The 26,850-nt window shown below is 43.4% G+C and overlaps 1 protein-coding gene across 1 annotated transcript in view; it reads left to right on the top strand.

The window, feature by feature from the left end:
- The window catches only part of gmds (GDP-mannose 4,6-dehydratase), a 169,962-nt gene that overhangs the window by 58,040 nt on the left and 85,072 nt on the right, over positions 1 to 26,850 (top strand). Inside the window, exon 7 of the mRNA XM_051377883.1 lies at positions 10,109 to 10,236. Within this exon, the coding sequence (XP_051233843.1) occupies positions 10,109 to 10,236 (128 nt within the window). The remainder of the gene's footprint in view (positions 1 to 10,108; positions 10,237 to 26,850) is intronic.

The raw sequence follows: 26,850 nt of genomic DNA, 5'->3' as shown, positions 1-26,850 counted from the left end.
ATTGATATATACCCTATGAGACGAGCTTAAATTTATCGTGATTTAACATTGTGCCATTGTGACAATGTTCATGTGATACAATATTTGAAGTAAATAATTCCCAGATGGCCTGTTAATGAACTATTTTGGCAGTTAGCAATGATTATATCATATCATACGTCACAGTTTTTTTTAACTTAAAATTATGTTGTGAGAATATCTTGTCATCATTCAGCTTGAGTAACAGGTTAAACCGACGATAAAGCAGTAAATCAGAAGGTAAACCGTAGTTGGACTGTATTCAATTACATGCTCTATATAAAGTCATATTCATTCACGGGTGGAGCCAGGTTTCTCATAACTACTTTACACGTACTCACACACATTCTGACACATAGTGAGTGGGTTGTGGTCACATTTTTAATATGTGCTCTGAGCCCCGAGGGTCGCAGGCGCTGGTTTAACCCGATTTACACGCCACCGCGACCCAAAATTAATACCACATGACTGCAGCCCAGTGCTGCACCCAGGTCAGCCGCTCAGGTGTTTATGATTTATCCCCTAATGAAGGCCCTGGCCACGACCCCAGCCAAGGTCAGGGGTCGGCCAGTAAACCCTAATGGGTTACCACAGATAGATAGGTGTGGGAACTGGTGTAGTTTACAGCCGGTTCAGCAAAGATGGAGTGGTCGCCATTGAGGTCTCGTAATGGAGAATTAGTTGACATAGTCGACCCTGGAATGACATGTGACGCAGACAAGTGAGTAGAAAGCGCGGGCTGGGTGACAGGAGGAGTGATGGAGATAAGTAGTGCTGAAACAATTTGTCGATCAACCAAAAATCAGCCCAAAACAATTATAGTAATCGGTTGATCAGTTGGGTCATTTATCAAACATTCTTTGGTTCTAGCCTCTTAACTCTGAAGATTTGCTGCCTTTGTAATTTGAATATCTTTGGGTTTGTGCATTTGGATAGTTGGTCAAGGGGTGTATCAAGATAAATATTCATGGGGTGGCAAGAGGGTGGAGTGGAGACTTTAAGGGGTGGCACAAAATCAATATAAATACATATATATCAAGATTTGCTAGGAAAAGCCCCCAAATGAAGATGTTTTAATTACAAAAACATTACATTATTGTAGAACATAAGTAACTCTAAATAGAAATAAATAAAGGTGGCATTAGAAATCAATAAATTGTTTAACTTCCAAATCTTTAGACCGTTTCCAAATACATGTCTTTTTCGTTGAACTTAAGCCTGTCACTTAGTTTAAAATGTGACCATAACAGATCATTAAGTTATGTGTTCGTTTACACCTTTTTAACCAAACTGGGGTGGCAGCTGGGGTGGCCAGGCATTATTTTATCCCTGAAGATCTGCCCCTGAGACAAAAACTCAAACATTTTGAAGATGTCACCTTGGGTTCTGGGCTCTGAAAACTTTTCACTGACTTATTGATCATGAAAATAATCATTAGTGGCAGCCCTAATGATAAACAAAGGGGCTGATTGAGCGGCTTTGGACCTGAAATCAGAGACGGCTGTGTCCATTTCCTCACATACACACAATGACCTTATAAGGGCAAAGCTCGATGCCCGCTCAATAAAACGTCCTTAGCCTTTTGGTCCTTGTTCAGCACTTTCTCATCTCACTCTCTGACTCTGATTCCATCTTTTCATTCTTGCCACACACACACACACACACACACACACACACACACACACACACTCTTGCTTCATCCCATGTCTTACTGCTCTTTTCTCCACAGTCAGCATTTCTCCAGCAGGCCATTGGGTTTACTGCTGCCACTTCTATTCTCAGAGTTACGGCTGTTGTTGCTCATAAAGCAGGAACGCTGCGCTGTGATGTGGCCAGATGTCCCACGGCTGCCTTGCACAACCCAGTGTGGCGCTTGTGTTGGCTGGATTGGCCAGTGTTTACCCAGGCCCCTGGGGCACGTTGTGACCCTGCCGCTGCCACACTGAGGGGGCGTTTGGCCATGCAGTCAGTCACCCACAGGAGGGGCGCATTTTTTGTTGGAGTGTAAGGTTGTAACTGTAAATTACACTGTGTGACATACAACTACAGTAGTGATGTGTGTTACTGTACTGAGAGAATGATTCAGCACTCAGTTTACAGATGTTTTCACATACTTGACATCATTCTTGGTGTCAAGATCATACAATACAGCTGTATACTAATAAAGATATATACTATGTAGTATACTAATAATGGTGTCTTACCTTAGCACCAGACAAAGTACAAAATAAGCATACTAAAACTGCCAACATGCATCCTAAAAATTCTTTATTTTGTTAGTTATATGCTCTGCATTGTTGGATTGTTCAACAGGAAACTGAAATGGTGAGCTCAATTTAATTGTAGTGAAGTGACTTCAGTAGCAGCTCAAAAAAAGTTTACCTGCTATTTATGATGTTTCTTGAATTTAAAGTTGTTGCTTGTGTCCACTCAGTCACAAACTTGATTGAAGTGTGACACACTCCGCACTGTATACAACATCTATGTATTTCAGTAAATAGACAATATATAAACAGATAAATCAAAATACGTTTTTTTAAACCTTCAAAATACTGCTACAGTGCATGTACATTATTGTACACATTATACTTGATAATGTTAATGTGTAGTGTTGAATTGGGACACAATAAAGATCTTTTTGTGAAAAGAAAAGTTAGCAAATAAATATAAGAACTCAGCAGTTATAATAAGGCTACTCAGGTAAATAAATCAATAAGATATATAAAATAAAAATCTATAAATTCACACTACTAGGTAGCTTAATTTAGGAAAATGGCTAACCAAAACAAATAAACGATGACTAAAGAAGGTAGTGAAACATATTGCACATCACCAGATCCAGAGCAGTTTTCTCTTGTTCTCAGCCACACCCTGAACATCTCTGCTCATTATGTCTGAACACTGTCCCTACGTGTGTTCGCGCACTCGTGGCAGGGAGGGATGAAAGGTTATTCATTATCTGTGTGCCGCCCCGCCTATCCTTTACGTGCGACTCTTTACCTCTGGATAATTAATCACTAATGAGGGAGGAAGTCCATGATGTCAGTTTCAGTTGTTCTGACTCTCCCGCCACCCTTGTCCCACACACAGGAAAAGCTGTGATGTCATTGTCGCAGGGTGCCAGCGTGTGTCTGTGTTTGAGAAACAAATAAATGTTTGCCTTTTTATGAGTGAGTTTTTCCCTTTAATAACAAACTCACTGAGTCTTGCTATGATGGTATTGACTAAAGTGACCTACCAGTGGCCAATCATCTCTGAGGCGGCAGTGTGGCGTGGTGTGATGTGTCATATAGGACGGTCTGGTGGCTGCTGGGAATGGCTGGAGAGGAAGGAATGAATACTTAACACCAGTTTCCTTCATACAGTGAGTATGAGGGAAACTGGTGTCTCTCTGTCCCTCTGCGGGATTCAACAAGGAGCTCTGTCTCTTACAGCACCCATGATGACTTAATCCCAGCAGGAATGTGCTTCTGGTTTCTCTTACAGTTCTTGTAAACACCTGACCACTCCACCAATAAACAGCCGATCTCCATTGTTCTGCAGCGAAAGGTCGGAATCGGACAGTCGGGAAGGAAAAATATCCCATTGGATATCCAGCGTGAAGCAAAGCAAACAGAAGCCCGCATCTGCCGGCCGGTTCACACCGCGGCTAGTTCCTTTCTGGTTAGCTTAGTTGTTAGCCATAACAAACAGCCCTCACACTGACTCTGAAGAGGGGGATTACTGTTAGCAGGGGCGCTAAATAGACTCCATATTGCTGTGACATATGAGACAGTGCAGTACACAGTCTCCTGGCAAGAGTGATCAGCAGTGAAACCTGTGCAAATAACCAGTTCATATATTTATTTGGTCATCATATTCAACAAACATACAGCACCTCAAAGTACCCCAAAATCTAATTTTGACACTAAAAGACAAAACTCAAGTTTAATTCATCGTTATTAACAGTCTGTTGATCTATGGCTCTGCAGTAAATCAGCGCAGTAATGTTTTGTGTGTATTCACTGTTGCTACTACTGACCAGCTCCAGTTGTAGGCTAATCCCCTGGTTTATTTGGGGAAGTCCCATCCATCTCTCCACCCTGAGAGCTCTGTGGTTCACGCTTGGCAGTATAGAATAATATACTGTTATGTTAGGAGAAAAGACCAGTTAGCATTGGGGAAGTTAGAATAGCACTGCCAAAATCAATGCTGCCCCCTCAAATACTCACACATACAGCCGCTGAGCCCTCTACATGCCTTGGCTTCATCTTTCTGCTTTCGTTGAGGTTGAGCCCAAAAGGTCAGATTGCATGATAGATTAGTAAGAAGATATGTTTTCCATTTATTGGAAAAGTTATTTTCAAAGGAAATCTTCAGATAGCAATGACTCGGTCAGGGGGTGTCAAGGGGATTTGGCAGCATTTCGTAAGATGGAACTCGACATGGAGTGGGCACTTTTTGTTTTTCTGCCTTTCGTTTCGGTGGGTGTTGATGAGAAAGGGCTGAGTGAGAGCAGTCTAAACATCAGCTGAACTGTGGCCAGGTGAGGAGCGGAGTCTGATGCCTGAAAACAGAGCTGATGATAGAGTCCTCCACACCTTCTACCACCTTGTGTCACGTGGCCAAAAAAAGGTGCTTCCCTCCGGCTCAGCCTAGCTTGGCTTCAAACATGTCACGTGCTTGTTGAGGTTTCTACCTTCACTCATCCCCATTGCCGCCCTAAAACCTGTGTTTGTTGTCCCGGGTCACCATGGTAACCAAGAATCTTGTTGACAGAGTGCTCACTCTGAGCAGTGCTAATTGCAACGCCAGTTGAGGGCACCCCGCTGCCTTTCTCGAACTCTGCCAGGTCTTCTCAGAACCCTGCGGGAGGACAATCGAACCCTGAAAATGTTGCTTTACAGTCATGTGATTTAGTTGAACTACGTGACGCTGCCAGACGCAATTACGTCTTTGTTTTCGATACTAGGATGAAGCACTTTTTAATTCGCTCTCGGTTCTGCAATGTGGAGGTGGTGCTGTCAGTGTTCGAGCACAAGAACAACATGTATAATCTACTCCCCTCTCTTTCTCCACATCCTCCCTTTCTTTCCTCACACCTTTGCGCACCCTGTGCTGTCCATCCATGTTGTTACATCACACCGAACTTAAAAAAGTGACTTTATTGGTCTTTGTCCCAATCCTCGCATCGCATTTCTCTCTCTGCACCCTCCCTGTCAGTTGAGTCAGCCCAGAACGAGGGCAGCAGTCTGTCAGGTGTGAATAGACGCTGTGTTGGCGGAGCCTCACTTGGATTTAACGCAAATATTCTCCCTTCGTCGAGGCTCCAGAGATCACTCAGAATGTGAATTGTGCAATAATGGTGATGGCAGACACTGACAGGTCTTTGGCCTGGGTGGAATTTGGCCAACCCCCGACGCGGGGAAGAGTTCTCCTGCAGAATCAGTATTCCTGAAAGTCAGGTATTTTGTTCATAACTCAGTGCAGATAAAAAGGATGGGTTTGAGATTTAAATGCATTCATTCTGATGTAAACAGGGCTACAGGGTCGACCTAAAGCCTGAAACGCGTGGGAGTGGAGATAGAAATTAAGGGTTGCATTTTTCATTTCAAATCTACCACAAAGCCTTTCACTCCCCAAGGCCATTGCTCAAAGACAGAGTGGGATTATGGGATTTGCAGTTCTGGTTGAATTCCAAAACAGGTGTGTAAACCCTGTGTTGAGGTAACCTAAGGGTTTCTATTACAACTGTGGCAATCAAAATGAAGTCTTGGCTATTTTTCCTTTACCAGCTTTAGAACATGGCCAGTTCAGACAAGCTCAATGACTCAACTGTCAAATATCTGGAAAATACATGGAATGATTCTTTGTGTTCAACTTTTTTAAAAGCAGGCGATCTACAGTCCTATTTTTGGAATGTGGCTCATTAAAACAGTCTGGGTTACCAAGTCATTCCACATTTTTATTAAGAAAAGGGAGAACTTTGTAACATCCTGCAAATCACCTTGGAACAGATTGACGTGGTGATGAAAAACATACGCCAGGTCTAAAGTTGGAAAAGGAGACTTGGCTTAGGAAGGAAGAGAATGTTCTACCTGTGCAAATATAATATTAAAAACCATGTTGATAAGTGTTTGACATGATTCAGATTTGGATTTACTCTGCTTTTCAGTTTTTCCAGAGCTAATGCGCCATTGGGTTTAGCCATGACCACACATTATGACTTCAAAATAAATGTTACAGAAGAGTGATTTGAATAAATCACCCTGCGGTTGAATCTCAATTAGTTAATGCTCAAAAATACACTCACAGACGGTAATATAAATGAGTGTTAGTCAGACATCTTGAGGTCTGAGTGTGTAAGGGCCGGGCCGTCACACAGTTTGAAGACAGACTTCATAAGTCACCTTTCTTTAGCAGCATGGTTCTAACAACAGAATCTGTTGAGTAACCAAGGCTAGCAGAGCCAAAATCCCCTCAAACCCACAGTCCCCTCCCTTACTCCCCACACCAGAGCCCCCAGCTGACAGCTCCAGTCCCCATCCTGTCTGGGCCCACATGGCCTGGCTCTGGATGGGAGACATCTCTGCACATTTCTCCTCACCCTCCTCCTCCTCCTTTTTCTCCCCATACTTTACCCAGCTGTGCCAATGAAGCCCGTGTGTTACGTTTTTCCTGTCGCTTCTCTGGCCAAAAAATGAAAAGGAATGATGGAAAAAAAGAAAAGAAACGGTTAAGTGAGAATGAGAGGGAGAGAGAGAAAGAGATTGAGTGTCCGTTTCTGGCATGGTTTTTGCTGTCTGCTCAGTTTTCACGGCCCGTGGTTTTATTAGACTTTCCGCCGGGCCGCGGGCAAGGTTAAACGGCCACCACTGCCCCGTTTGGGCTCGAAACCTCCTGTTAGCCCCCCTGGCTCCCTTCGCCTGCCTCCACCCCCCCCCTCCTCCTGGCTGTCCTGCGGTGCCGCTGCCAGTAAAGGAAACACATTAACACCCGGGCCAGTAACAGAGCAGGCTTTGTCCAAAGCCAGGCAGGCTGGTCCATTAGGCCCACGCTCTGGTCCACACCGCACCAATTAGAGCAGGCAGGGAGCAGAGCCACTCCAAACAGAGGTGTGAGCTTTACAAGGAGACTACAGGTGTGCTTGGGGGGAAATAATGGACTTTATTACTGATTGGGTGTACTGTGCTACACTGTATCCCTCTGCCACCTTTTTAAGAGCCAGCTCTGCTCTGCAGAGTTTTGACAACCTGTGTTTAACCTGCAAACTTGAGTTTCCCTTGGATGTTGGATCAAATCAAACCCCTGCCTTCCAATTTACTGTAGTAACCAATCTGGGCTCTTGTTACATTGCCTCGCCCCCCCCCAATATAGTCCTCATACAATAACGAGAACTGCAACTAATGAAAATTTAATTGCCATGTAATCTATTGATTATGTTTTACTTTAAAACTGTAAAAACCAATTGTGGGAAGTTTGTAGAACCCAAGGTGACATTACAAAATTTCATGTTTGTCAGACCAACAATTCATCAACAATCATGAATTAACAATTTTGAAAATATTTGATTTAAAATGATATAAACTATATAAACAATAATAAATATATAAACGATATAGAGAGTTTTTTTTTAGAGCAAAGTGAATTATGTGCACATTGCAGGCTCAAGGGTGCAAACAAATCAAACAAATAGCAGCTTTGCAAAGCAAAGCAGCAAATACTGACATTTGAGACGGTAACCCACAATTTTTTGAGCTTTTTGCTTGATAAATATCTTAAAGAGTTAACTGATTATTTAAAGAACATTCCAACAATTTAGTATTGCTTTTCCCTACAGTTGTGAGACTGTGATATTGAAGCTAATATATATCCTGACTTTTAATCCCTAACATGGATCAAGGTCCAAAAACACTATTCTTTACTTCCCATGATGCAGCTTGATATCATCTGTTCATTAGACCATCCTTTAAAACTTCATGCCCCCAGTTTCTAACACAGGCTCTCTATTTAAAAAGTTTATTAACCCTGGTGACATCACAAGGGGGATGTTTTTCTCCGACATTAGAAAGTTTCTCCGGAGCCACAGAAAACATTATACAACTGTCTCTGGCTGAGTAGTATTCCCCATGACTAGTCAACTGATGTGTAAAATCTGTGGAGTTCCCCTTTTTAAAATTGTCATTAATATCAATAAAGTTTCTGTCCATTGACTAATTGCTTAATTGTTTGAAAGTTAGATGTGACATGGGAATGCTGTGTGTTCATGCGTGTGTAGCTGTATGGCAAATGATTCACACTGTGCTAAGAGCCTGTCTAGCTGATACGGATGAGAACAAAGCTGACAATCATGGATATGACAGCAGCAGATGAATAGTTGTTGCTTAACATTTGACTACAGTTAGCAGTGGTACCTGCTATAACAGAGGATCTGCCAGGTTAGAGAATGGCCCCGGGGGCCAGATGAGACGATCATGCAAAGTCAGGACAGGTTTGACATCGGAGGGGGTTTCCATCGCCAATTTATCTATGCTCTGTAGACACATGCTATTTCCTAATGCTCATGTGACTCCAATTGATTCACAGAATTCTGAGCAATATATGGAGTTTGAGATCAGACTTCATAGATTTAGAAGTAGAGGTCATGCTTGTAGTGTGAGAAAGAAATGGAGCCTCATTTAGACGGAATTAGTCTCCAGCTCAACATGGCTACAAAGCAGCGTTGACACGGGGGCCATGAGACTTGCTACCAACACACAACATGCTGTATTTTCTCAAATAAGCGTGTCTAACCTGCTCTGGTCTGCTTTTGCTCAGCCTGCCCAGGGCTGTCGCTTTCCTATGTAATAATTACTACAAATTTGGTGCATTCGCATGATTGGGTTCATGGGATTTTCCTGAGTCTAAATGGAGGCTCTGCTCCATGTCAGGGCAACAGTGATACAGTGTCGAGACAGAGCCGCTGCATTACGGTCAGGATGGGCGCTGAGCTAAAAGGCAACATTCATCTCCGACATGATGAGTTTAAGAAACGGCATGTAGGAGCTCTTAAGAGGTCTCGAAGAGGTTCACGCAAGGTTGTGGGAGATTTATGTAGAGTAGAGATGTTGTGTGGGCTAAAAATAGCCAACTCTTTGATGCGAGCTTGAAGCTTTCCTTTGAAATGATATTTTCACATATCCCCACATATCTGCCATTTTGGCTGTTGAACATAAGACAGAAGAGCCTAGCCAGAGCTAAACCCTTCAAGCTCTAATAAGCTGTTTCAACTGAGCTGGTGGCATTATTAGACATGACACCCTTATATTTAGTGTTGATTTCCATCAGTTTAATGCTGTGTTTTGGTTGGAGGTCTGGTGCATTTATTCGCAGGCTCTCTGCGGCATCTTTCCCCCCGCAGCAGGAACAGAACATGACACCGACTCTCAGTGTCCCGCCAAAGCACCCAAAAACCTCTCTAACCCTTCATAGTGGCACAGAAATAGTCATTAGGAGCTCATTTGTCTCCCCGCAGATAATATCGCCACGTGTGTCTGCTCGGAATGAGGAGCACCGCTGGGCGATCTGGCAGATGACTCGGCTGTCGATGTGGTGATTCTGGACCGGACACTGCACCGGCAGAACCCGGGTGGTCCTGTTTGCTTGTCATTTTTCGGTGGAACTTCCCTGCTTTTTGGCATTGACAGACTGATGCTTTATCTTGGCATCCATCCCAGATTTGACACTGAAACAGTGAATTAGAGAAGAAAATAAGAGAGAAGGAATCTAAAGGGATCTAGTGGCTGTAATGTGAGGTGGTAAAGAATTGAATTGACTCACGGTGGCTTTTTGCTTAAGTTTTTGCTTTGGCTAAAGAGGACTTGGAGCAGCAGTAGAGGTTTGGAAGTCCATGTGTGTGTGGTGATAGTGTTATGGAGAAGGTTGGTAGGGATCTCTAAACACCATTTTCAATAAGGAGGCCTCGATTTCACTTATCTGCTCTTTGTTTTTCTGTTTCTATCTGTGTTTGTATGTGTTGGAACTAGCTAAACCTCTGTAATATTTATATCCTGTGTAAACTCTAATTGAATTCAGAAGATTCCAACAAAGCATTTTAATGTATGTGTTTTAGGTTCAAACTTTGTGACGCGTAAGATCAGTCGTTCTGTGGCAAAGATTCACCTTGGCCAACTGGAGAGCTTCAGCCTGGGCAACCTGGACTCCAAGAGGGACTGGGGCCACGCCAACGACTATGTGGAGGTAAAACACACAACCATAATCACACACAAGCTCAGAGAAATACACGCAAACTGTGCGTGCACTGCTTGGGAGTTGAACAGGGTTCAGATGTGCACATAGCATTAAACAAGGCATGTTTTCCCAGATCATTTGAGGCCGCAATATGCGATCTGCATGAAGCCTCCTATGATTCTCTGCCAAAAGAGAAACAGAGATAGAGAAAGAGAGGGGGAGCGGGAGGAGAGAGAGAGGGCCGCATGCTGTGAGGCCACAGACTGCACTCTGGTTTCCCACAATTCACCCATGTCCCAGATCCCTTCAGGCCCCCATTGCCATTCCCCGAACGCCCGCAGAAGAAAGAGAGATATGAAGGGAACGCTGCGTCCTGGGGACGATGACAGAAATATGGTGTTTGTGTTAACGTAATGGTGCCAGCAGCAAGCAGAGAAAGGAGTGGGGAGATGAAACGAACAGTGGGGTCGCCACGTCCAGGAGCAGACGGAGCTCAGCGTTTCTGAATGTGTGTTTTTACCCGTGTGTGCGCTTGTGTGGAAGGAAGCACACATTCCTATGTGTATGTCAAAGTGTGTGATAGGTTGAGGTTGGAACGTGTGTGTGTGTGTGTGTGTGTGTGTGTGTGTGTGTGTGTGTGTGTGTGTGTGTGTGTGTGCGTGTGTGCGTGTGTGTGTGTGTGTGTGTGTGTGTGTGTGTGTGTGTGTGTGTGGCTGTCGAGATGAAAGACTCGACGGGTTGCCATGTCTGACAGCAGACCCCTCACTGCGGACCGTGTTATTATTAGGAGGTGATGGTGGCGGAGGTGCTCTTTGAGATGGGAGTGGGGGTGAGGAGGTTACCGCAGGGAACCTCGGTTTAACTGCAGATCACAGCATGGGGTCACTGCGTCAGAGAAGGGTGGTAGTGAAGCAGCGGCTCACGCTGTTAAGGCGGGGCGCAAAGGCGTCGATGGCGTCAGTGAAGCATCAGTCATTGCTTAATACGGGAAGACGTTTTATCACTCATCCGTTTGTAATCACACAATCATTTTTGCCTGAATGGTGGGAAGTCTGACTTGCATTGGGATTGATAAAAAGTTTGTTGTTCTTGAAAACAGATGGTATTCGCTGTTACGCAAATGGATCGGCATATGACAAAATAAAATAAACTTCCAGGTAATTTTTCACAGATGTGAGGTGACAGGAAGGTGCATCACTTCTGGGTGGAGTGAACTAAAGGCAAAGCGAATTTTAGAGGCAGCAAAGTTGCACAACTTGAGCTAACAGATCAAGCTTATCCTGTAGCTGTATAACTGTACTCATTGAACGTACAGAAATAAGAGGATAAAGGTGAAAAACTGGAGGTAGATAAAAGGGAAGTGGAGTTTTAAGTTGAGAGATCAGTCTGAGTCTGAGCTGTCACAAAGAGACACACACAGGTCAGTGTGTAGCTAGTTAGATACAGCTTACGTCTGTACAGTCAGTGTTTGACTGTAAGGACAACAGTCCAGCAACCACTTTGGTGTGAATAAAAGGAGGAAACATCTTTTGTTTGATTGGCCGGAAACTTTCCTTGATGAACTATGAGTTCAAATGTATTATAAACTGTAAAGATTAGGAACTGTGTAGAACAAAAGGCATAGATAAAAGATTTAGGGATGCACTGTTACCACTTTTTTCAGACCAAGTAGAAGTACTTATATTTAGGTGCATGATGATACTGACAACCAACCATTTAACCATTAGTATCAGTCTTTCCTTTTTGCTGTAGCTTTGAGTTCGACCTCTGCTTGGTGTCTTCTTCATCGCAACAGACACTCATGGGCTCATGGGAACTGTAGCATTTATAGTAATTTAGCACACTTAACTAAAAGTTAAAATATTTATACCCAGTGGCCATAACCATTATTATTCCGGTGACTTTAATGTTGCTGTTTTGAGAAATACTGAGGTTTGTCATTTAAAAGCTAAATTTAAAATGTAGATTTTCAGTGAGGAAAAACAACTTCCAGAACCTGTGGCTCTGCCCACTTAGCAACTATGTGAAAAAACAAAACTGGTTCTCATCCTTGTACAAGTAAAACTCCGGTTGTTGGGTCACACTCAGCAGGTTTCTTCATCCTGTTATGTTAGTCTGACTGACCAGTTGTGTACTTATGTGTTGTACGTGCAACCCTGTGTTGCTGGATTTGTGTGTGTGTGGTTGTGCACCCGCCTGTCCTGGGCACCCTGGCTTGAGACGCTCCAGGTTTCCTGTGGGAATGGCCGACATTCCAGTTCTGGTGAATCAGGCACCTCCTCGCTGTGTGCGTCTCCAGTTTCGGAAAGGCGGATTTCGGGAAGCCAAACAGAAGCCCGAGGTGCTGAGGGGAACTGATGTGGAGGAAGGGGGAGAAGATGAAGGCAGGAGGGAAACAGACGTGTGTTTGTGGGACGTTTGTACATTATGCATGAATTAACCATCTCTCCTGCTGAAAGTTCACCCCGCCCTGCAGGCCTTCAAAGGCCGCGACTGTCACCACGACCCCCTCTCTCAGTCTCACTTTGAAATATCCATCCAGCCAGTGTCAGCACTATGTTACCATGGCGAAGCCAAACAACTGGCAATTTGTAAACAGAACCATGTGTGTCTGCTTTGGGCTGACAACTGCTTTTCCTCCCTCTCTCGCTCACTCTCCTCACCCCACCCAGGACAGGGAAATTGCTTGTAATTGGCTGTGGATGGATTGCGGGTGGCAGGAGGGGCGTGCTGTGTGTCTGCTCTAACGACGTCTGAAGGCGTGCGGCTGGCTGGGCATCGTCTCAGCCAGGTATCGGGTGTCTGTCCCAGGCAGGCAGACAGACGTGGAGCTGCCCAGCTACTCTCAATGGAGCCCTTTATTATTATTGTTAAGGTATTATGGAATAGATGCCGGGAGCTGAACGCTTTAGTAGAAAATCAACAGATAAAATAATTTAAATCCTCCTGATCTCTTTTCCCTCAAAGAGGTTAAGCTTTGGACTTTTTTAGTTCTATAACAGTGTTTGAAACATTTGGCTACCCCTAACCCTAACCTTTTTTTTTTTTTTTTTTTTTTGAGTGCGGTTTCCTGGGATTTGGCGATGCAGAACAAATTTCTGAATCTGAACATGCTGAGGAGAGAAGGAAACCCACAGCAATCACTCACTAAAGACTCTATCTGAGCAGATAAAGATGTAGGAGCCTGCCATCTTTACCAGGGACTGCCCTCCTCCTTACTCCTTCCTCTCCTCTCAGCCTGTGCCCCCACCCTAACTTGGCCCATGGTGGGTACAGCTGTTTGGAGCCCCCCCTCCCCCCTCCCCTTCTGGCTGCAGAGAGCCATTTCCTGTTCAGAGAAGAGGGCTGGCTGGGAGCAGGAGAAGGAGCAGAAGTTGGGCCTGGTGGTTTTGGCCCTCTCTCTCCCCTCGGGCTCCATCCTGCCTCACTTTCTTTCTGTCTTTTTGTCTGTTTCCTGTCCTCGCCTTGTGTTTTTTATTCTTCATGTCCCTCCCGCATCTTAACCTTTTACTTTTTGGTGTTTTGTACTCCTGAAGAGCTGCGTCACAAGACCAGTTACTCCCTCCTGTCCGGCTCTCGTTTGGCGAGCAGTTACCACCCAGTTACCAGATATTTCCCTCTGACATCTAATAACCAGCTCTTATTTTTCCCCTGACTGGAGCTGGCGTTGCTGTTCTCGCTGCTGTAGCGGAGCAGAAACTGTTGCCAGATGAGATGTGGCTGACCCGCTGACACACAGTCCCGACAACCCCTCCTCCTCGCTCTTGTCTTGTTCGCGTATTTATTTTCAAAATATAATTACCTGTGAAATTCTGGTCTTTGGAAGTTGTTTCCTTGCAGTCTTTAGGTGTGTGTGTGTGTGTGTGTGTGTGTGTGTTTTTTTTTTTTTTTTTTTTGTGTGTGTGTGTGTGTGTGTGTGTGTGTGTGTGTGTGTGTGTGTGTGTGTGTGTGTGCCCCTGTGTGGCGGTAGCTGTCTGATTCCTGGCATTGTATGGAGGCAGCAAGGTGACAGGACAGCCCCGATGGTGTCATTTTTCACCTCTCTTTATTTTTCTTATCCCTTTTTTTTCTGCCGCAGCTGCCTCTCTGTGCAGTAATGGTTACAGATGAGGCTAATTAGCCAATCACAGCGCAGATCAGAGCCAATCACAGATGATTGATGAGAGCCCTGGGCCATTCATCACATGTTTTTGGCCTGGGAGGTGACAGCGGGGGCAGGCTCAGGAACTGGGTACAGTAAGCTAGACATTTATGTCGACATTTTGAACTTTCTGTTGAGGTGCTTATCCAGAGCGCCTCAGCATAGAGAAGGGCGCCATTATCTTTCTAAAAGACATTTTGACAGGACTTGAGACTGTTGATGGACAGTATTTGGCTGTGGAGTTCAGACATAAGATGTGTTTGGTTTAAATACACTCCCAAAACTGACAGGCTCTTTGTTAGTTCTGACAAAATAGGAGATAAAAGATTTGAGGCTCCCACCAGAATACTCAGTTTATAATCGTAGAGGAATAAAGAAACAAACCAGAAAACTGTTTTAAAGCTGTTTGTCTTGCTGGGCTATGATTTTTACCACCCCTTAACTTGAGATCCAGCTCATATGAGGATGTCTGTGTAATATCTGTCTGTTGTTATATAAGTCTAAGTGTTTGCCAGGATTTTGGTTACTGAAGTACGTATCAAAAAATAGCTTAAATGTTGCCTTTTACTGATCTTAATGGCTGCATTACAGTTAAGAGATACAACATTTTGAACTGTCTTTTCACATCCCTTCACATGTACTTACTTGTCAAGATTTTCTGTGGCATACCACATCATCCGTGTCAAGGAAGGTGCTCAGTACAGGTTCAGCAGGTACAACATTTACCACTAATGGTCAGCCCTGTGTTTAAAAACTCACGTACTTCATAATGTCATAGAGAGCTCTTCCCCCTTGCTGTGCTTCTATTCTGTGGTATAGATAACGGTGTGTGTGTGTGTGTGTGTGCGCGCGTGTGCGTTATAATGCGTGCCTGGATCTTTACAGCAGTGATTCAGGGAGCTGATAAATACCTTTGCCCGCTCTGTAAGGTTTTAATAAACACAGCTGGAGTGGTAAAAAGCTAAAATGGGAGCTAATAGGGCAGAGGAGAGAGAGCGTTAGGTTTCATCACCATAACCTCCTGACTACAACTCCTGCTGCACCAACACACGCACCCTCGCATAATCATAGTGTCATCTCTTAAGATTTGTGTGTGTGTGCATGCTCAGTAGGGGGTTAGGCTGACTGTAGATCATTTATTAGAGGGAGAAACTGTGACAGAAGCAACTGTCCTGTTGACTTGGGATCCCATACAAGCAGGATGAGTAAATGACAGCAGGTGTGTGTGTGTGTGTGTGTGTGTGTGTGTGTGTGTGTGTGTGTGTGTGTGTGTGTGTGTGTGTGTGTGTGTGTGTGTGTGTGTGTGTGTGTGTGTGTGTGTGTGTGTGTGTGTGTGTGTGTGTGTGTGTGTGTGTGTGTGTGTGTGTGTGTGTGTAGGTTTTCTGGCATTAATTGCAGGTGAAATTCGACCCACGGCCTTACCAGCAGCTCAATAAACTGGGTTTTGCCCCCCTGTGGCTCAGAGTAATAAAACCTCACTGAACCTCCAGCAATCTCATGCGCAAAGAGACACACACACCTACACTTATTTCACCAACATGTGCATTTACAGAGCATGATGATATAACAGAAATGTTTTAAAGGACTGATTAAGAATGTCTGGTCCCAGGTCTGAAGAGGTTAATTGGTTCATGGATCTTATAAAATATGTAGTTCTCTGAGTAACTGCTTGTATTTTTCAAAATTAAAATGGATTACAGGGAACAGTGTTGATACATAATATCTCAGATTTTATGATATAAAAAAAAAAAAAAATTTTATTTAGTTTAAACCGCTTTTTGTACAGTTTGCTCTGTGTTTCTTCAAGTTTATATTATATAAACTTCCGCAAACTTAGTTTGTCTGTTGTTAATTAAAACATGGCACACAGGTAGATAGAGGAGAGTTTCACTTGAGTAAACACACAAGAAAGAGGCATGGGAGGTGGGATACAATGATAAGAATAATGAATTGGGTGAGAGACTTAAAATAGCTCTCCAGGGAGGCACGCTTGCCCCATCTGAGTCCAATTCCTGAATCATCAAACATGAGGTGAGTATTTACTGTGGCATCGGACCAGAGGGACAGAGAAAGAGGTTTAGGGGGAGTCTCAGAGCAGCCATACCGAGGATTTTCGCAGTCTAGATAATTTAGAGCCGAGGGAAGATAAATGGAGAAAGATTGTGTAAAATGGACTCCCTCTTGCCGCTCTAACAATAGAAGAGCAGATAACTGACAGATCCATGGCAGTAGAGATTCTAAGGTTACTGCTTTTGCGAGGGGGCCACGATAGGGTTACACTGAGTGTGTTTCTACATGCATGTGCATCTGCAGCTTGACAGACAGAAACCTGACCCAGGAGGTGTCTTCATTTTTGGGGTGAGATTCAGGGGTTTTCAGAGAATGTCTTTTTTTCCTCTGTTCCCGCTCCGTTCATTTCCCACTTTCATCCCTCTGCTTTAGTCAGAGTTTGGCGGCTCTGGGTGATTGGCTGAATGCGTTGGATTGAAGCTGGGATTGGCTGGGACACACAGCTGGTAAAGGGAATGACAGAAGGGTTACTGGATGCTGGAAGTCCTTCTGTGTTAAAGGGTTTTTTCGAATAAAATCAATATTGCGGTGTTCCTACTGGCAGTATGGCAGATTTGCAACCCCAAAACTTTCTGCTGTGGACTTTGATTGCTGCAGTGTGCACAGTCCTCCAGTCAGAAGCTTTTTGTCCCAGTTAAGTTCAGCATCCCATATTGTACCGTTTCTGTATTTGTGCCTTGATGGTTATCAGGTTATGACTAAAGCACGCATACGAAAGTTAATTTTGTGGGACCGCATGCAGCAAAGGGCTGTGGGTCAGACTTTGGTAAGGACTGTGAACAAAATCTCTTTTCAAGTTCAGAATGAACTTTTGATCTCCCCTTCTGAGCCAACCTCGACCCTTTAAGTGCTCTGAAGTGGAAAAAAACAAACATTTAAATGTTATGACCACTGGGCAAAATACATTTAGTGAGAGAGAACATATGATACAACTGAAAGCTCCAGAACAGCTACCAAATGGACCTGGTGGTGAGACCGTTCACCTGACTCCTATACGATAGTTAAACTTCTTGAATCATGTTTCCATATTAACTAGCCTCCTATTGTTCAGTGTTTGTGATCTCTTTGGCTTGCTAACCCTCAATAATAAAGCCACTAGCACTCATTATCCCCTTTTGCAGCAGTAGGCAATGAAGATGATTAAATTTGACACAAATAATGACTTTATTTTCCTGTTTCAAGGCTGTTTCACTCAATAAAACATTGGAAGTCAAGAGCTTACATAAATACTGTACCAAAATCATCATACTCCTCCAGTTTAAGAGACTTTTGGAAGTTGTAATGCAAATTTATGTCCGATTTAATGAGGTTTTATTGCAGTATTGATTGTGAGTGCAAATCATTTCTAAATTATTGGAACCAAAGATTCGTTGTAAATTTCTAGTGGGCACACCAACAACTTTTCCGCCTGAAGGAGTCAAAAACACCCAAGTGGTGCTTGTCTTTGCCTTTTAGTACAAACGAGAGATGGTCTGTCCAGCTGGACACCTCTGACGGCTCTGGTATGAGGATTGTCTTTCTGCAGGTCCTTTTTTTGTTTTTTTAAAGGAGAGTAGAAAAGTTGAAAGTCCTTCATGTTGGAAAGAACTTTTGAACGCATTAGAACTTTTACTTTGCAGTATGAGCTTTCCCCTGTATTTTTATAGCCTAAATATTAGGAATATATCTTTATAATAGTGAAAACAAGAGAAATGATCGTATCACTGAGCTTTAATAGTACTCCAGAATATTTTGTATTTTTTCCCTCAAGTTTGTAGTGTGTGTCTGTGTGAGTGTGCGTGTGTGAGTGTGTGTGTGTGTGTGTGTGTGTGTGTGTGAGTGTGTGTGCGTGCACACTGCAGCAGCTGGCTGTCTGTCTCAGAGTGACAGGCCTAAGCTCTCCCCTGCTGGGTTGAGGATGAAAGCAGATGCTCTCCTTCTTCTTCTCCCGATCTGTTTTTCTCTCCTTTCTCCTCGCCGCCTTGTGTAACCAGAATCCTCAGCTTTCATATAAAGCCTGCAGGATAGTTTGCACCCCGGAGTCCTGTGGAAAGCAAAGACACACATACGAACATAGACAGGCCGACAGTTAGCAAGACAAAGGGACTAATAGAAAGACAATAGACGTACATATATATGGAAATACTAAGGAAGGAAACCCCAAAATCAGCTACATAATACAGCTAATACAGCGCTACAGTGAACGTTTTAAACGAGTTATAAACAAAAAAAAAACATTAGATATATAGTGCACAAAATATTTCCATCTTTCCAAATGTATCCCCACCTCCCTCTTTTAAAGGTCCTTTATGTAACAAATTGACACCATAATTACCATAATTACCACAAACCCTGTGGTTTCTCATTATAAAGAAGGGGAATATGAGCAAATGACAGTATTTAGTAACAACAAATGTGCACTTTGACAAACCATCAAGTAGCTAGTCTCTTAAATACAGTTATATGTTCCTTCTTGATGCCTGTCTTTGTTTTAGAAACCTTCAAGTGGATTTCTCACAAAATCTGAACTAGTATTTTTAAATGTTCTTTGCTGTTGATCAAAACCAAGTTATTTTTTTCCCAGTGCATTATTTTGAAGGATAGCGGCATGTTTTTGTACAAAAATGTTTCTTCATTTAACAAACTAAGCGGAACTTCTACCTTATATCAGTGCTGCATGCTGTGTGAACTTAACCTATACACAGAAAGGCTGAAATTAACAAAATTATGAACTGAATGTAGAAATATCTGATCAAAGAATGGGCAAACATTCAGTGACAGTTTTTGGTGTTTGAGTGGTTTCTTGACGTTGGTAGGCTGTTTTCATACCCACCCGTAGCGGTCTACAGTGCAATATACAGTAAATTAAGGCTAAGGCTGCCAGTGATTGTGCTATAATTGTGCTATATTTTTCTCAAAATGAATGATTTATTGTTGTAAATATGCTACACTGACTTTACTGCACTGTATTTATGTAGCTTATTTCAGTTGTCTGGATTTAAAACGGGGGAAAAAAGGACATGGAGTCTATTTTTCAGTGCAGCCTCTGTGTTGTCCTGCGGTTTAGTGCTGTGTTTGACAAGTTTGGTCGGTGACGGGTTTGTGTGTGGGGTGAAATCCCACACACACACACCCCAGCAGAAAGTCATACCTCCCACCTGGACAGAGGAGGAGAGAGGGCAGAAGGAGCAGGGGAAATGGATGGGCTGATGTCTCCAGAGGGGGTAGTTGGTGGGAAGGCTCAGTACCCTGCTGGGGGTTTAACAGGTCGGGGCAGGGGGGAGGGTATCAGATAGGGGTGATGAGTAGGGGTGTGAGAGAGGACAATTTGAGGCCATGGACTTCCCAAAATAGTTTGAAAGTATCAAAGCTCCAGAAACACTAGATGTGTAACTTAGTTAATTGCTTTTAAGCCACATGACTGTGGCACTAAACTCCTTCCTGAGTAGCTCGTTTTGCTGCTGTAACATTATCTGACTCACAATCAGAAGTTTCTCTTTCTTGTCTTCATTGCCCACAATGCAGTCACTTGAGGTAATTTATCAGATGCCATACAGCTCCCTCTGGAGACTGCCCAACACCTGTCAACAGACTTTGATGTGCTAAATAACTGGACCTGATAAAGGCCTCAGGCCCAAAATGGGTCATTTTCATCGTAAATTAAGTGTTACTGGAGCTTTGACTCATTTGTTACCACTAACAACTTGTTTAATTTGTGTGCAATATATTTTTACTTTTCAATAAATCACTATCATTTTAGAATGGTAAATACTAGTGGGGGTGATTTACCTTACTTTTGTTACAGTACCAAAATAATTTTGTCTTTTTTCAATACCTTACTTTTAAAATGTTTTTTTTTCTACAAAAGAAGCCAATATTCTCTCTTCTTCTTAAATGTTTTTTAGCAGCCAAACAAGAAAGTTTATCTAATGTAATGTCATATATAAAGCAAAACTTGTGGTTGAAAGCTGCTATTCTAATAAACCTGCTTTGTCTAAATGAAATAGTCAAAAAATTGTTTAAATAAGATTAAATAAATCAGGAACTGTTTGATCAAAGAACAACTAAACAAGACTTCTAATCTGACCGGAGAATTGATGCCAGCTTTTGGGTACTTGGCAGAGTTCAGTGCTCAGTGCAACAGATACATTTCAGTTGGTACCAAGAAAGTTTCAATTCGATACCCAGCCTCATGCCAACAAAGCTTTATTGAATTTGTTGAGTTGCACAGAACAGAGAGAGAGAGAGCAGCAGTAGGTAGGGAGTCCACAGCTGGCCTGTGAAGCTGAGACACTCCCTGATTGGGAAGCGCAAGTGTGAGAGGCACCCTAATGCAATAATCCCTCTCAGGCCTGTGTGTGTGTGTGTGTGTGTGTGTGTGTGTGTGTGTGTGTGTGTGTGTGTGTGTGTGTGTGTGTGTGTGTGTGTGTGTGTGTGTGTGTGTGTGTGTGTGGGTGTGTGGGTGTTGCTTGGTGTGGGTGTGTGTGGTGTCTTGGTGTGTGTGTGTGTGGGTGTCTTGATGTGTGTGTGTGTGTGTGTGTGTGTGTGTCTTGGTGTGTGTGTGTCTTGTCATGCAGGAAAGGCTGAGTCTCATGTAGTGACATTTTAGGGAGTATGAGTCAGGGAGTGAAGTGAAGCCCTGAGTGGTCCAGCAGACAGGACTGATGGAGTAGAGGGATGTTTTGAGGGGTTCGGGGGGGTCATCTTGCTTTAATTGTCTGAGGAGTCTGGCCGACTCTTTGGGACTGGAATGTGAGTGACCTCTTCTCTCGCTCCTTCACACTCCCTCCCTCGCTCTCTGTGTCTCTTGCGCCGTCAGACGGTCGAGCGGCTCGTGGGAAGATTCTCCATCCAGACTGCGGAGTGTCGAAATCGAGCCAAATATCACAAGAGCTCAGTCACAGTCTCTGCTCTTTTCCCTCTCTCACAGCTCTCTCTCCCTCGATTACATTTTTGTCTGACTGAGTGACCCCTTTGATAATCTGTGCACACACTCTTTGTGTGTGTGTGTGTGTGTGTGTGTGTGTGTGTGTGTGTGTGTGTGTGTGTGTGTGTGTGTGTGTGTGTGTGTGTGTGTGTGTGTGTGTGTGTGTGTGTGTGTGTGTGTGTGTGTGTGTGTGCTTACATGAGAGCATCAATATAACTTGGTGTATAAGAATAAATGGCTCCCATTGTGCACATCTGAAAAGTATTTGTTTGCATGTTTGTGTGATATATTGTTTTTACTCTATTTTTAATATACTGCTGTGCTCTTATTGCCTTTTCGTGTTTCCCCTACGTAGGGTCATCTGTAGTGCAGTTTTACCATAGAAATATGAATAATAAAAATGCCATTATGCATTGTTGTATCGATTAAGAACACGTATTTAATAGACTGCACTCCCTTTGCCATCAAGTCAGTTATATGACTGTAGCTTACTACTCTCCAACCTGGATATAAATCTTACCTGCAGGTTACATTACTGCACTTCAAATAGCTTGTGGGGATCTGGCTCTCCAAATCTTTTTTCATTTCTTTGTGTATTATTATTATTATTATTATTATTATTATTTAAATGCTTTCTATACGTTCTTATACTTCAGGTTAGTCAAAACACTTCCCAATTCGGCTCAGAAATCCACTTTAACATGTTTTAGCCTGTACATGTACAGCAGTTATAATCACTAAATAGCTTATGTAATTACCCAGCTTCTGTAAACAATGAATTCTGTTCACTATAAACTAAATTATGCAGTAAATCTTAAGTTATATGCTTTTTAAATTACTTTGGCAGCCTGTGAAAGAAATAATTTCTCACACATCTAAATAAAGTAATGTGGTTGTAAATTGCCGTCACGATTAATCATCAACTATTAAATTAATCCCAAACTGTTTTGATAATCAATTTATCAGTTTAAGTATTTCCAAAATCTCTTCTTTCAGATTCTCAAATGTGAATATATTTGTATAGTCCTTAATGACAGTAAACTGAATATCTTTGGGTTGTGGACAAAACAAGACATTTGGAAATCAACATTTTTTACCATTTATGGACCAAACAACTAATCTAACTAACTCATTAATTTAGAAAATATTCAACAATGAAAATAATCATCAGTAGCGTCACTAACTGCACAATTAAGTAAATTTGGTTCCACTGATAGCTCCCTACTTATGCAGAACTACCTCATTTAACAGTCTGTGTTTTTTTGTTTTATGAGCTGAACACAGCTCCAGGTACAGAGAGGTAGTGATTCAGATCCAGGCAGCATTTTCCCGCCAGGCCCGCTGAGAGCTGCCTGTAGTCTATTGAGCGTGGCAGAGACAGCATCCCAACCAGTCCACTTCAAACAAGCCCTGATGGCTTTAATGGAATGGAAACATTTGTTGGGTCACAGCACTGAAAGCTTGTCTCCCTTCATTCTACAACGCCAAATGGCTTCCTCATGTTGTCTGTTTTTTATTAGACTTATAGTAGATCCACGTTCACACAGGCTTATGATATTAAACCGGCCGTACGTTTATGGCGCACAGGCTCATACACAGATATTTTACACTCGCAAACATGCTGGCAAGCACAAACACACGTGTTTGCAATATACCATGGGGGCAATTTGAGGAACAAGGTCACGGCAATAAACGATACATTGTGCTTGTTTCAATATTGTTGTACACACATACATGCTGCATATTAACGACCGTAGACTTTGTATGAAACAACAGGCGTGTGCACACTCGGGCACGGGTACGGCGAGATTGGAGGCCTGTGCATAATTGGTGAGGAAATGCTGTGCTGAGGTGTTGGCCTGATGGATGAGGAGAGAACCGACATGACGTTCGGAGCCTCTCTCTCCACCACAATGAGGCTTTCACTCGACGCTGCTCATATTGAACTCTATCCTTGTTAAAACAGCCGCGATGGAGAGCTGTGTATTTGCTTTTAGAAGGTGGGACTTTCTAAGGGAGTGCCAAGGATCTCTTTTTTAATTAAGTGGCCCCAGAAATGTGTGTGTGTGTGTGTGTGTGTGTGTGTGTGTGTGTGTGTGTGTGTGTGTGTGTGTGTGTGTGTGTGTGTGTGTGTGTTGTGTGTGTGTGTGTGTGTGTGTGTGTGTGTGTGTGTGTGTGTGTGTGTCTGTGTGTGTGTGTGTGTGTAACCTGAGGGGAGGCCCTGTCTGTGACCTGCAGTGATAGCAGCGGTTTGTTTTCATTCTAAACTTGCCCCAGAGTTACTGGTTTTGCACCTTATTTGACCTCAGCTTGACCCGGCCGTCACCTCTCGCTGACCCTCCGCTCAATGCCAGGGCCAGGCTTTTTTTTTTCTTTCTTTCTTTCAATGACACCTCTCTGTTTGCCTTTTCCCTTTTTCTTTTTCCTTCTGTCACGTCCTTTCCTTCCATTTTCCCTTCCCTCTCTCTTTGCCTCACTCTCTACATCTCTCTTTGGCCCACCTCACAATCCCCCTAGTCAGCTTCCCGCCACACATGTGAACTGAGCTGTCGTGCACATGTACATGCATGCGCACAAGTGAGCGCACACACAGTCAAAGTGAATGATTGCACATTTGTCTTGACAGATGCTATAAAAAGAGTCGCCCACTAAACACTGCAGTCCTCTCATTATATCATTACCGACCCACAGCAGGCAGCTCTCTGACTTCTGTCTCCCTCTTTCTTTCTCTGTTTTCAGCTCTTTCTCTCTCTTGCTGTTTTCATTTATCTATCTGTTTAGAGAACAGGAAGGAACGGACAAAATGAGAGAATGAGAGTAAAAGGAAAAGATCTGGGTGGCGCTGTGGAGGGAGAGGTGGGGACAAGCGCCATGGCGAAGGGGAATCCCTGGCTCTCCATTGTGGAGCAGAGGCTTCATGGCTCCAGGGGGCAGGCCAGTTGAAGTGTTTGTTTATGTCTGTGGGCCAGAGGGGAGATTCGGTGGCCATGTTCAGCAGCTACATGAAAGGCTCAGAGTGCTCTAATGAGACGTAATTACCGTGCGTGTGTGTTTACGAGATTGCGAGGGAGCGAGGAGGAAAGAGAATGAATAAGCACGTTTCACCCTCCCTGTGTTTACTCCCCGTCTTCACAAATCTTACGTTTTTCACGGCGCAATAGCTTGCCTCGTTGCTCTCCAAACCAGCGCAACCTCAAAGTATAGACCTCGCAGATTGGTGACTGTCACGGCCTGTCATGCTTGTTTTATTCCTTGAGATGTTGAGCTGCCGACTGGTGTGACATGCCGTGAAGTGGGTAACGTAGTCTCTAATGTGCTGGCCACGTGGCTGGGAGGATTCAGAAATATACCAGATACAAATTTAGAAATTCAGAAAAGAATAGATGCTACTGTAAGAAAGGTGTGTGATTATCTGCTGAAGAGGCTGGAGAAGATTAGCTACCAAGCTTTTCCCTGCATTTGAACTCTGACCAGCACTCATTTAGCCCAGGGCAACTTCACCGAGTTGAGTTTTTTTTTTTTACCTGTTATTTTTTTTTAACCTGACATCATGCTGTGCTGAACTGGTGTGTTTTATCTTTTTAATATTATCAATAAACTCCATTAAAGGACCAAACCCATAGTCTGATGTAGGGCTCAAGAACCCCATTGTCATAAAACAATTAAAAATGATTCGAATGAATAAAGAAATTAAAAGAACTGCATTATTTGACATGTATCTTCATTATGAAGTAACCCCATCATTAAAAGATGATTGTAGTTAAACTGAACGGTACTACGTTGCCAAGCACGCTCAGAGACATCTGTGTGACATGGAATACTCTCCAGAGATGAGAATGATAAAGCTGTGTTAGTGTTCTTTAGGCCACTATCCGGCAGAATAACTCAGAGGAAATGCTGGCAATCAATATCAACTTATCAGTCAGCTAAAGTGTTAGTACATAATTGCCTAAAGACACTGATTTACACAACAGCTTTCCAGCAACAGCAGGCAGCGGTTTTCAGCAAACAAGGCTCTTGAGACCACTGATACTTAACCAAATGAGTAAATGTGCTGTAAAAACCAAAACAATGAGCAAAAAGAGGCTAAAAAGCTCTGTAGGGTTGGGGGAACATTCTGTTGATTCATCACCGTGATCTGTTGTGAATGTAAAAGGCATTCTTTTACATTACATACTGTTATTTGAGTTGTTGTTACTATAAAGAAAATGAATTAATGGGGCTCTGTCTGGGTGTTTTTGGACAGTGGTTAATGGCACAGAATTATAAGCTCAGGTTGTTGCTACGCAGGCACTACTTGTTAATAGGATACATCTGTTTCAGTTTTGGTCTCCTCCAGGTATTTTTTGATAATGAAAATGAAATAATGCATGTATTAACCTTATAAGATGTGGAACATGAGTTGATCAAAGTTTGTCATTTTGCATCTTAGCTGAGCTAATATCCTCTAAGTCTGCTGTCTGTCATGTCATAAAGGCGTGCGTGGGCAGACCATGATGAGCTCTTAAATGGCCTGGAACTGGAAATATGACTGTTTGTATTTACAGGCCATTTAGAGCTTTCCACTGGCATTCACACTCTCTGACCAGAGAAAACACCCGCCTACGTGTACCGTACGCCTCAGCTGCTGAGAGCTCTCTCTGTGTGCTTCAGAGTGTGTGTGTGAGCGCGCGGACACTCGCCGCCCCAAAATAGAATGCGCCCCTAATTACTGCTGCAAACACAGGTGTGGAAAGCCAGGCCTCCCTCCGCCCAAATCCCAGACCCACCGTCCAGCACACAGCACCCTGTGTGTTCCTGTTTGGGAGCACAGGAAGTCCAGCGTGTCAGTGTGTGTGTGTGTGTGTGCGTGCGTGCGCAAGAGTGTGCATTTGTAAGGAAAGAGAGTGCAGATGTGTGTCTTCATCTATGTGAGTGGTTCAGAGTATGTGTAAAAGCAAAAGTGTGTGTCCGAGTGTGACTGAATGAGTGCATCTGAGTGTGTGTGCGTGTGAGAGAGAGAGAGAGAGAGAGAGAGGGAGAGAGAGAGAGAGTTTGTGTTTGTACATGAGCGAGTCCAGACCACACCCTTTGAAGTCAGCAGTGCAGTGTGTTGGGGTTTGGGCACGGACTCACAGCCCCTCCACTGGCTGGCTGGAAACCCTATACCCCACATCAATCAGACCTGCCACTCATACATTATTCATATCCCAGACACACACACACACTTAAACACACACTTTCTCATCTTTAGACTGTCGTTTTTGCCCCTTATATCTCTAGTTGGCAACAGAGGTAAAATAGGGTTACAGTTGGGGGGTCTGCCTCCATTCAGCCTCAGTAGGGTAGAAACAAAGGTGTGGTTGTGAAGTAGTGAAGAGTGCTCTGTTTATCCAACGCAGGACCAAAGTTGAAGTCTTGGAAGAAGCTGAAAAATATTCTGAACCGTTTAAAAGAACCAAAAAAATGCCACACATTGTTAATCAGATGCACATTTTTAACAACATTTTTCTGCCCTCAGACCTTC

This window comes from Dicentrarchus labrax, unplaced genomic scaffold (genome assembly GCF_905237075.1).
Source record: "Dicentrarchus labrax unplaced genomic scaffold, dlabrax2021, whole genome shotgun sequence".
Taxonomy (NCBI): domain Eukaryota; kingdom Metazoa; phylum Chordata; class Actinopteri; family Moronidae; genus Dicentrarchus; species Dicentrarchus labrax.
This window is presented reverse-complemented; position numbering and strand designations above follow the sequence as displayed.